At 39.5% G+C, this 12,588-nt stretch overlaps 1 protein-coding gene across 1 annotated transcript in view; it reads right to left on the reverse strand.

The window, feature by feature from the left end:
• The window catches only part of REEP3 (receptor accessory protein 3), a 44,430-nt gene that overhangs the window by 18,394 nt on the left and 13,448 nt on the right, over positions 1 to 12,588 (reverse strand). Inside the window, exons 2-3 of the mRNA XM_049810478.1 lie at positions 4,369 to 4,441; positions 160 to 236 (exon numbers count right to left, since the gene is read on the reverse strand). Of these exons, the coding sequence (XP_049666435.1) occupies positions 160 to 236; positions 4,369 to 4,441 (150 nt within the window). The remainder of the gene's footprint in view (positions 1 to 159; positions 237 to 4,368; positions 4,442 to 12,588) is intronic.

Below are 12,588 nucleotides of genomic sequence, written 5' to 3' on the forward strand. Positions count from 1 at the left end.
GAAACCAGATGTTATTCTTCACATACACTGAGATCTTTTCCTGAAAGAAAAGGGCTATCAGCAAGCACAACTTCTTTATAAAAATTACATCTTTACAAATCAAAGAACATTAGAAACAAATACAGTTTCCTTCAGAGATCATAAGAAGCAGGGTCTTACCAAGAGACTGTTAGGTCAGTTATTGTTTCAGTAACTGTATAAAGAGCAAACACAATCCAATACATCATCCAGCGAACCTGAAAAGTAAAACACCATCTTCAGCAAGAACTTTGATTTTACCTTTACACAGAATACACTGTACACTGTACAGTCAGTTCAGAGCTGTCAAAGCAATACACTCGACAGTACCTCAAGTCTGCCTCAGCCAGGTTTCAAGTGAAATTATAACAAGGTTCTAAGGGTTTTTCTGTTTGTAAGTAGAACTGGTGGCAGCTGCAACAAGGTAAGTGAAATGCCTGGGTCACCAAAGTCACAACCTCACCTAGGCTGGCTTCACAGATTTGATTCTGCCTCTAGAAAGCTTTAGTGATAAGAAAAAAACCCACTGCAAAGAGTCAGCAGATTATCGTAAGTATGAAGTGCAATTCCCACTCCAGCACTAAAGAATATTTCATTCTCTTCCACACTCACCCATATGTTTATACCACACACACAAAAGTCAGCATTACTAAGTCAGGTAGTCCTTGCTTTCGTTTCACAACATACGTTATTCAGCTATACTTTGCAGTTAAGTTCTAATTTAATTCTATTTATATGCCAAAACCCACAAAATTCTTGTGAATAAAAGAGCTCACATGTAAGAATCTTAATGCTTCAGGGATTTACATCTATCTACTTTTTGTTTTAAGATTTACACTATACATCATTGTTTTGAAATCAGACAATGCTCTTAAAATACAGGTTTTAGTTCTGTTTCCTAGGAGTTAACTAAATTGCTCATTTTTCTTGAACATTTTCTTGAACAAGGTTGTCTAAACTGATTACATCTTTTAGAGTAACTATTATAGAAATAGTTCCATGCATTTGTCTTCTCCAAGATATCAGTGGCCAAATGCAATATATTTCCAAAATAGGTCAGTGCAAATCACCACTGGTCATTCATACTAATAGAATGCCCACGTTCTTTAAATTCCGACGCTATCTATGCTAGAAAAAACCAAAACAGTTTAAAAAAACAAGACAGAAAAGAGAAGAAAAGCATCACCCGAAACCAGATGCAGTAACCTAATTTCATTTGCGATATACAGACTACTAACTCTTCTGGTATACCCACAAAGCATTAACACCACATTTGTTAGACACTAGTGTGAGTCCTAAATTCATTATAACCTCTTTCAAAAGAAGCAATATATATGCATTCCTATGGAGGATGTAGCTCAGATTTAATCTTCACTTTTAAAGCAATCTTTTTTTTGAAGTGGACTTAAATAAGTACTCAAAAACTAACGCTATACTGCTGCCTATAAAACCACTCCCTTTGTCACAACTTGAGACCCTTAAACGCCTTTCTGCATTTCAATTTGAAGAGAAACTCAGTCATGTGATGACATTCTTCAATCTCTGAGGATTTAGATTATTTCAGGCTTGAATAAACTAAGACAAACACAACAGCTAAAGTTATCTCTGACAGGCCATGTGACATTTAGACTGGTGACCCTTCCATGAACCAGAGTCAACCAACACCTGAATAAAAATAAAATCAACATGTACCCTTGCCCCATCAACCTAAGCATGATGCAATGCAATTTTTAAGATGCCATGCAAGACAATTTTTTTTTCAATGTATTTCATCCAGGCTATTCATTCTTTAATCAACATCTATTTATCCAATTAAGAACAACAGTAGAAGTAGAGTTTCTCTTAGGCTGCTAGGAACAGTAAGAAATGCTCTGCAGAAGGGCACATGAAATCTGCCAGGACTCCCGCTGAGGTCTGGGCAAAGATTCTCAAAAACACAAGTCAAATCATATTCTAACACAACTAATGCATTAGATACCAAAAGTATCCTTGACAAATGAACCTGAGTGATTACAGTGGTTTTCATACCAGAAACAGAAATAGCCACACCCCAGGAAAACCAGGTCATATTTGACACTGCCCAGAAGAATATCATCTACTTAACTCTTAAAAACGAAGTTACAGAAGCTTTGATTGAGTTTTGCTTTTTATGTTAAAAGGGTGATTACAGATTTGTTTTGTTGAGCTTTTTTTCTACCATCCTAGTGTTAAGCTCATCTTTATTGGCTTTGGCTGAAGCACATCTTTTCAAGTCAGGATTCTGAAGCCAGGATTTGAGAAGACTGATCATTCAGACTTACAAACTACATTTCAGATGCTTATTATAAGCACTTTGGTGTAACACACTGAAAAAACTCCTCAAAGATCTTAGTCAACTCCATTAAACCAGAGTAATTACAAGAACAAATAAATCTCCTCAAAGGCACAGATCCTAATTTCTAGAACTAAAGTCTGTAAGTCTTTTAAATTACCAAAACCAGCAGCAACACTTCCCCCCACCAAAATAATCTTTCAACAATTCTATGCATCGTGACCTACACAGCAAGTCAGGATGTCTATACTTTTTGTTTGTTTGTTTTTTCACTGGTGGAAGCAGTGGCTAAGTAAAGAATTTCACTGTTACAAAGCTCTTGCAATCCAGCAAACAAAAACAAATGGTTCCTGAGCCACACATAACCCTGGAAAGGAAACTGTGGTTGGGCCATAACATGACTGGCAGCAGAGGTGTGCCATTTGGAAGGCTGCAGTTAAACCTACACCCTCTCTGTGAAAGAAAATGACCCAGCTGGGAAGATGAAAACCATGGATCATCCCTAAGATCTATCTGGACACTCAACCCAACCAGCAATGGAGTGGCAATTCACTGATGAGTCAATGTCATTCCTTGCCCATAAAAAAGTCACTGTGATGGGTCTCATTCATTTCAGCCCCATGAACATTTTGTATGCAACTGCAAGTTCAGGGACTGCTCAGAGACTACACCACAGGTACCTGTGAAAAGCAGTGTTTTAACACTAAATGAAAATAGACAGGTGGAAAAATATGGTTCCAGGCCCACTAAAGGTCTTGTGTAAATGGCAGGCATCTCTAAAAAAGGATGCCCAAGAAAGACAGCTCAGTCATAGGTAACTGGACAACTGAGGTAAGAGTCAAAAATCTCAGCATTCTACAAACATTACTTTTCCTTTCCTAGAAAACATATTGCAAGAGGCAATGGTAACTTCTTAAATTAAAGTGATTTCTTGTATTAGAGTTTGAAATTGCTACCCTCTACTTAGCCTCTGGATCCCTTTTGAGCTTAGCTCTAGCAGGACAAATAAGCTCTAATCAGCTTGTATAGAGAAACCAGAAGTGTATAATGTCCGCTTTGAAGCCTTGATGGAGCAATCAGATTAAATGCAAGATATACAAGGGGAGGAACGACCACTACTGCATTCTACTACTACAACCAAGTACAAGGCGGAGACAGCACACATCCAGACAGCAGCATTAGGTAACAGCTATGGCTGCCAAGTTAAAGTAACTGATGGCACTGACTCCATCCTGAGTCAGGCAGCCAAGTAAAGAACAAGGTTCAGGAGAGAATACAGGTTAGCTGCCGAAATCAAGTTAGGCTGCCTCTTAAAGCCAGGAAGTAACTCAGTGACCAAAGCTCCTTGTGACTGCAACTGGGAAACATTTTTGTTGTAATTGTCATGGCTCACACTGAAAAGTAAGTTAATTCTAAACTGCAGTAACTACAGTAATTGTGGGGGGTTTTTCTGTCTTACTCTTCTGTCTGTTCTGCTTCTTTCCTCCACATCACCTTCACCAAATCTTTTCCTTCCCTGGTTACATTTTTCCCTCCTCTTTGAGGAATGATAGATTAACCAGAGCTACCCTTTTCTCAGGTAGATTTTAAATCCCCTGTTGAGCTCCATACAATAATTAAACTGCTGCTACTGTTCATGTTGTCACTGAGAATCAATTTGTCATTGCTTATGCTACAGGTGTTGGCAAAATTAGGAAACCTTTTTTCTACCCCCTGCCCAAAGTGCATTATTTTGGGCAATTCGCTGAAATGCAGCCAACACTTTAAGGTTTATGTTTAAAAATCCTCCTAAAAATATCTGTATACAGCATAGCATGTTGGACATGTTTCAGCAAAGTCTATGAAAAGTCTCAGAAACCTTAATTTCAGCCCTCCAGACAGAATCACAGGATTACCACTAGATTCACACAGGTATTGTATCTAATACCAAGATAGTCGAATCAAGCTTTCATATGATTTATTGCACTGCATAGTGAAAATGTCACAGTTCTATGTCAGCAGAGGCATTTAATTAAGCAATTAAAAGGAATGCAACTTACATATTCCTTCACATTTTTTGTCTTCACAGCTTTGTATGAGTAGTATGCAGGATACAGCATCCCAAACACCAGCCTATTGGAAAATAAAAAGACCTTTCAGCATCTCTTATACTGTATGTAACAAAACAGTGACAATACACTGTTAGAGCAATGCAGCCAACTTTATAAACAAATCCCATTCTCTAGCTTGAAAAAAAACCCCACAGCATTATAGGTTGCTCGGAGGAAGTTTAACAATACACAAAAATAGAGCAACATGAACAGAAAAAGGCTGTATGCCCTGAAGACAACGAACAGTTGTGTAAGACTGCCTCTAACAGAGAATGTAAAACTAGTAGCTCTTCTGGTTCAGCTACAAGTAAAACCAGTCCTGCAGTCTGTCCATACCAAAAGACTGTTTCCTCCACAGTGACAGTGCTATCACACTTAAAGAGCCTCTAACAACTATCAGTAGGTATTCAGAATCATCTATTCTTATCAGATTACCAGAAGATTCTTCAAAAGCAATTTTAAGACAACAAGATGAGTTACATAATTTCATCTCTTTTTGCTAGAACTCTGCAACAGCAACACATGGAAATGAAGGCAAGTGGGAATTAATCCAGTGTTGCTCAGACAGCCAACCTGCTAAAATTCATCAAGAGTAAGGTGCAGAACAGGGTGAGAGGGTGCCAAGCTGAGAGCAGGATCAGAAAAAAAGATCTGCTCTAACACAACTTTGTTACAACACAGCATTTTCTAGTAAGTCTTGGCCACAGACTAGTGGAACAGTTCTTTATGAGAAATTGAGCAGTAGTTGCCATCTTCTTGACAAATGCAGGAGCTCCATACTTTTATTTCACCAGCTTGCTAACACTTTGTAAAGTCAGGCAATTGCCTACCTTTAGTTCCAGCTGGTCTGAAGCAGCAATTACAGACAAGTCTGGCTACATCTCTGCAGCATCACTGTTCTGTGTTTGTGTGGTGGGGTTTTGGTAGTGGGGGAAGGGGCTGCAGGGGTGGCTGCTGTGAGAAGCTGCTCGAAGCTTCCCTGGCTCCAAGTTGGACCCACCATCGGCCAAGGCTGAGCCCCTTTAGCGCCTCTGGGAGAACAGATTTAAGAGGGGAAACCTGCAGCAGAGAGGGGAGTGGAATGTGAGAGGAACCCCCGTGCAGATACCAAGATCAGTGAAGAAGGAGCGGGAGGAGGTATGCCAGAGGAGGGGATGCCCGTGCAGCCCATGGAGGGGAGCGGGGAAGCAGATGCCCACCTACAGCCTGGGGAGGAGCCCACGCTGGAGCAGGGGGATGCTCCTGAAGATGGCCGTGACTCCATGGGAAAGCCTGTGCTGGAGCAGTCTGTACCTGAAGGACTGCAGCCCGTGGGAAGGACTCACGTTAGAGACATTTGTGGAGGACTGTCTCCCATGGGAGAGACCCCACGCTGGAGCTGGGGAAGAGTGAGGAGTCCTCCCCCTGAGGAAGAAGGAGCGACAGAGACAACATGTGATGAACTATAACCCTAATCCCCATTCCCCATGCCCCTGCGCTGCTGGGGGGGTTAGGTAGAGAATTTGGGAGTGAAACTGTGCCCAGGAAGAAGGGAAGTGTGGGGGGAAGGTGTTTTAGGATTTGGTTTTACTTCCCATTATCCTTGTTTTGATTTGACTGGTAGTAAATTAAATTGATTTTGTTTTTTCCCCAAGTTGAGCCTGTCTTTTGCCCGTGACCATAACTGGTGAGTGATCCCTCCCTGTCCTTGTCTCAACCCATGAGTGCTTCTTTTTATTTTCTCATCATCATCCCACCAGGGACAGGGGAAAGACAGTGAGCAAGTGGCTTCGTGCTGCTTTGTTACCAGCTGGTCTCAAACCACAACAACCACTTAAAACTTGCTCAGGACAGTTATGTGGGAGAAATATACATTGTAGGTATATCCAGAGAGGTATCTTCTACGAAAGTTCAGAACTCAAGTAATTCTCACAGGCAAAGGAAGATGCATCTATGCTTTTTTTTTTTAGTAAGAATCCAGCTGGGACACAGATCTGGTATGTAAGATTTCAACTCAAATGGTTGAAGTTTACCAAAGTAAATAATCAACTAAAACTTAAGGGTTTATACTTGTGTCAGGTAGCTTTAAATAAGTGGTTCTACCTACAGAGCCACTGCACAAGACTGCATGACACTACCAAGCCTTACTTTACTGTTAGACCCAGGAAAGAATTCTAAGAACTTGTAGCCCAATTTACTTTTTTTTTTAAGCAACTAGTCCAAGAGTCTTCATCTGCTGTAAGATGTTATTTGCAGACTACCACAGAGCTTTCCTAGTATACAAGGCATCAATGTAAGTTTGAATTCAGTCAGTTTGATACACACCATCTTTCAAGCACCACTCTGATATGTAGGCAGAAGTCATCTGCTTGGTAGGAAGCCAATTTAGAGTACTAAAGTAATCTCCAACACTTAAACATAGTACATAACAATTCCATATTTTTTTTTTTCCACTTAACAGCAAAGGTGCAATACTTTCTTCAACATCACAGATACCACAGAGAGAGAGTATCTTCATCTTTAGTGCAAGACAAACACACAGTTTCCAATGGAAGGAAACCTGTTGCAGAGGCAGAGGGATACTGGCAGAGGTACTAATGTGAAGTTGTAAATGGCACAAGTGAGGGGGCAGGACAAAACTGTGGAAGCATAACTGCAGAACCCTTCATGTTTGAAAGTCATCTAGTCCAATCTCCTGCTCAAACCAAGCTCAACATCAGATTTGGACCAGGCTACTTAAAGCTTCAGCCAGTCAGGTCTTGCAGACTTCCAAAGAGAGATTTCACAACTTCTCTGGGCAACCTGTTCTAATGTTTAATGAGCCTCCCAGTGCAAAGTTTTAGTTATATCCAGTCAGAACCTGAAGTTTATGACCATTGTCTCTCTTGACTGAGTATAACACCAAGAGAATGGGCCTGCTCTCATAACCTCCAAAAAGTTACATAGGAGTTCTAATAAGTACCCCCCCAAAGCCACCACTTCTCTGGCTAAACAAGCCCAGTTCATTCGGACTCTCCTCACAAGTCACAGGCTGTGACCACATTGGTGGCCTCCACTGAACTTTGTCAAATAAATTAACATCTTTCTTGCACTAAGAAGCCCAAAGTCAGACACGGTCAAATGTGTAAATCTCACATCTACATCCTCATCCTCTCCTGAATGTGTAATATGTATGTATTTCCCTCACCATTTAATTTAAAAATTATAAAAGCCAAGAAAAAGTCTCAGACACTGAACCATATATTTTCTTACCTTTAAAGAACAAAGAAGGCTATAAGAAAAATAATTGGTTTTAATTTAATTTAGGACAATAAAAAGAATTACTACCTGATTGTAAGTAGGAGTCAAAGCTTGTTTATCATGTATAACTCTTTTCTAGGATGCATTCACTTCCACAACACAAGACTAGAACTGAACAAATCTTCTCAGGCATGTTTGCAATCTTTGCATACATTGGGCCTTTACCCATGCAACAGAATTGTTAATGGCCAATAGCAGCAGAAGACCTGAAGGGCACTTCAAGCAGGTCTCCAAGAGATCATATTCCTCTGTAGTGGGAAGGGACTGTGCACTGCAGATCACTTAAAACAATATTGATGTGGAAAAGCATAACTAGTGTACCATAGTGGCACTTTAAAATCTGGATGCTCAGAATTTCACAATTCATGTTAAACTGGAGTTAACAGAAGATGGATCCTGAAGCTTTTTAATACGTATAGGCAAGCTGCTACTCCCCTGCAGCAGAGCTTACCTACATGTTTCAGATGTTGAATGCCTTTTGAAAGAGTCCAGACTACTTGAATGCCACTTCAGCATACTAATCTGTAGAAGCCTATCCAAGACCTTTCATCCTAAAGCCAAGAAAAGCAACAGTCAAAAACCTTGAAGGGTTTTATTCCCCACTAGGAGAAAAGCCTGACAAGTTAAAAACCTCACTTCACCCAAATAACAGGAGATCTGGAAACAGAAAAAATATGTGACTAAAGACCCTTCACTTTCACGAAATTCTGCAGACAACAGCTATTCCTGTCATTTTTGTCCCTGTGGAATACCCTGTTCAGTAACCCATCACCTCTAATGGCTCTCACCTTTCCTTGTTCTTCTGGCTGAAGTTATAACCATAAAGTATCAGAGATAAGGAAAACCTTGTTAATCCTAAAAACATAACACAGACTTTATAAGGGCAGAAATTTATCTGTTCACAGAAAAGATACAAAAGCAGTTCCTGAACATCATAACCACTACCAACTGTCGGACAGCTGCATAATTATATGCCAGCAGTTACTGGTCATCTATGCACCTCTCCCAAATTCTCAAAAAATAGTCCAAAGTTATTTAAATAGCTACTAGTACCCTGCACATGTAAGTTTCTTGCTACAGAGCATATGAAAGAAACAGTTTGAATCTCTCACTTAACAGATTTTTGGTGTATACTTTTTGACTCACTTTACTGTCAAGTAGCACCACTACTATTTAAAAAAAAAAAGCATATTTTTAAATTTAAACAGTAATTTATCCTCTGAATATGTCATCCTCTAAAATCTGGTAGAAACAAGAATTGGGACAGAACGGAATTTTGAGAACACTGCTTTGGAAACAACTGATCTTCAAGCAGAAAGCTTATTACAGTAAGAGTTAAGAAGATCATAAAGCTACACTAAACACGACCAAGTTAAATGAGAACACTATCACAGGACAAACACAAAGGTAGCTAGTTTTCCCCAACTAGAGAATCTTTATGTTACTCAATACTGGTCAAATCAGGAGTCAAAAAAAAAAAATCCCTATTTTAGTACTCACTTTTTTTAAAGTATTTTTCTACAAATTACTTTTAAAGCCAAAGAACAAGAAACGTAACACCACAATATATCATTACTTGTTAGTGTTCAATACTGCTGTAACATGAAAGTGTTAGAAAAACTGCTACTTGTTTGAAAGGGCCTTGTGGGGTAGACAGGTCTAAACTGAAAAACATCAGCACATTTAGCCAGTAATAAAAACTTCACAGTACTGGTTCCTGTTATCTCCTTAGAGCCAGAGATGACAGTTTAAGTGTGGCATGGTGCTGCTGCCAAGTCTGGCATCACTACTTCCTTCACATGGGCAAAGTCCTCTAATCTTAGTTGAAGCTACCAAGCAAATCAACAGGAGAAAAGCCAACTTGTCCCCAGTGAGTAGAGCTGAAGGTCAGCAAATCCACTTTTACCCTCAATCTATACGTGATAGATTAGTATACAGGCAAAAGAGAGATAACTGCAGCTGACTGAAGCAGAAACACATAGAACAGGAGCAGCAGGGAGCCTGGGCACAATCACTATCATTGACACAGATAGCTACAACAGCAGAACATTTTCTAGTAGTTTGCCTGTTTGCATCAATACCACCCAAAATTTCAAAGATGTTAGCAACACCTACTGCTACGCATTGTAAGCACATGCCTCCTCTAGTATTTCTACAGTAACTGCACAACACACTTCGAGTATATGCCCAATTATTCCAAGGCTTTTCAAATCTAAAAGCGTAAGTGTTATTTTTAAAAGTGCAGTTTGTATTTCACATTGGGCATCAGCACACTGCACTGATGTAGCTGGCAAAAACAAAGCCAGTTTCCACAGACAGGAACAGATTTCAGCTGAGTGTGATGTCGTTTACTTTATTTTGCTAGTAGATATATGAATAATCTTGCTTACCAATGTAATTTTACTGCCAGTTGTATGCCTAGCTATTTCAGTTTTTCAGCTGTGCTCAGCAACTAATGTAGCATTCCTGTTTTGGTACAGCCGCTTCCTCTACAGACACTTTGTTCATTTAAAGAGAAATGTTTCTCAAATACACTAGGAGATTAAAAATCAAAATACAAAGCAAAAAAAAAGTATCAAAAAGCCTTGAAATCCGAATAAAACAATGTATTCGTGTATCCATGTAGCTGTATTAAAACAAAAAACCTACTGCCTGTATTATCACAGTCTTACAGTTTGAATAGCTTTAAAGTGCACAACTATTTGAAAAACTCATTTCTGAAGCAAAGCAACTGAATTTGCATTTGACTGTTAACTGAAAAATCAGCCACCTGTACACACATTGCTCTGGCACCGAGTATATTTAACCTGGATAGTAAACAACTGTAAAGCTAATGTTTAAAACAAATAAATAAATAAGAACAACCAAAAAACCCAAAACAAAAAAAAACAAGACACAAATGAAAGCCACCAAGTCACTGAAAAAGACTACTTGCATCCAGACTCCCAAAGCGCTAAGCCATTAAACCAACAGTGCATTTAAGACTTCAGTCTGTTCACATTGCCAAAGAATTGCCCGAAGCAAGCAATAGTGTTTGGCGCTTTATTCTTTTGTTCCTCTGAAATCCAGAAAGATAAGGGTCACAAGTGTTCCCTAATAGTAAAAGCCATTGAGGAAACTCGCTCAATATGAGATACTTCGGAGACAATGCCATTTGCTAAGCTCCCTTTCCTTAACAAGTTTGGTAACAGAGATGACACTGATTTGTCCACCTACTGACAGACTGACGATCTTGGCACAGACATTTGCTAATGTGTGCATCTACAGCGGAAATATGCATCTACATCCTGAAGGATCACTTGACAGCATTTGGCAGGTTGGAGAATGAAAGAATCCTCCCCATCTCCACAAAACCATGGAAGCGAATTATACTTCCTTACTTTGCTGACCATGCCCAGTTCCCCTTCCCAGTACTAGTCTTTACCTGCAAATTATGATAGGAGCATCTTCCATTCTTGTTATATACACACACAAGCTTTTCTAACAGCAGGTCAGACACCATGGAAATACTAGAAGTAACATAGATGACTCCCAGCTCCGTGTGGCACGAAAGCCTTAACTGTACCACAGTACCTATGCAGAAACTAGGGTGTGATGTTGTTAGTATTACTTTGCTTCTATACGAACTATAATTACTGTTCCATGTTATGGTTAGCAAGTTTAGTTTAAGCAAGATTTCTTTTGAAGGGAAGTTTGCTAATGGAAACTAAATAGCTAAATGAAATCTAGTCTGAAGAACAATGCTTGAGTCTTTGGCTGGCTGTTCTTGGCTTTAAAAAGGCAGATACAGCCATACTCCGTAACACTGCATCCACTGAGGTTCAATCAGCACACAATGCAAAAGCAGAAGCATTTTTGCTTAGACTGTATGCTACTCATGTACTTGTGAGCCATTTCCATACCAGATAAGCAGTTTGGATTTTTCTCTTTTCTTTTTTTTTTCCCCGCTATAAAGTGGTAAGGCTAATCAGTTATGCACTAAGTTACAACTGCTACACATCAATGTGTGGTACCCTAATGCTCAAAATAAGGCATAAGAAGTATCTGTAAGAATCCTATTCGGGGAAAAAAAAACCAAAACCAAAAAAACACTCCAACTAAAGGGAAAAAGCAAGACTCTCAGTTGTGCCCACCAACACCCCCTGAGGGTTACAACTGGGTAGTAAGTTCTAGGCTAAGCCAGCCAACTCCTAGATTTTTACACGTCCAGAAAAACAAAAGCTCACGCTGGCATTTTTGTCCTCAATGTTTTTGAAAGGCACTAAACAAAGTCTTTCTCTCCAGCACCTGACAGAATTTAGTTCCATTTTGCTACCAGACAACATTCAGATATACACCACTAACCATAACAATCTATGTTAAAAGACTATGTATTCAAGTAACTACAAATACACTTGGACCAAAATGCTAGTCTGTTACAGAGACGGGAGCATGAGGATAAGCTCCTGAACTTCACACCAAATTGTATCCTGCTTTTTCTTTCACCCCTCACCTTGGGCAAGGAACACAGGAAATCACATAAATCCTATTAAAAGAACATGTCTGCTAACAGTAGCAAACCTTAAACTCAGCAACTCCTTTAGCAGATTAGAGTTACCAAAAGGCAGGAATGCAATCAGAAACAGGTTTGTTAAAATCTTCATAACATTCTTCTATAAAGAATAGCCATAGAAAAGAGGTCTTAACAGTTAAAGAATATACCCAGAAGCACTGACAGATCTGATTAAGCACATTCTTGAGCAGAGCAAGAAGGCTATTAACCTTCCAGCTTAGGAAGCTGGAATTCTCCAAAGCACTTGCCAGATTCTTCCAAAGCACAACATAACCAAAAGTAATGCAATTACTCAAGCAGTTGAAAATCACCTTAAAGTTTTAAGGGGAAAAGTGACC

This window comes from Accipiter gentilis, chromosome 9 (assembly GCF_929443795.1).
Source record: "Accipiter gentilis chromosome 9, bAccGen1.1, whole genome shotgun sequence".
In the NCBI taxonomy this organism is placed as follows: Eukaryota; Metazoa; Chordata; class Aves; order Accipitriformes; family Accipitridae; genus Astur; species Astur gentilis.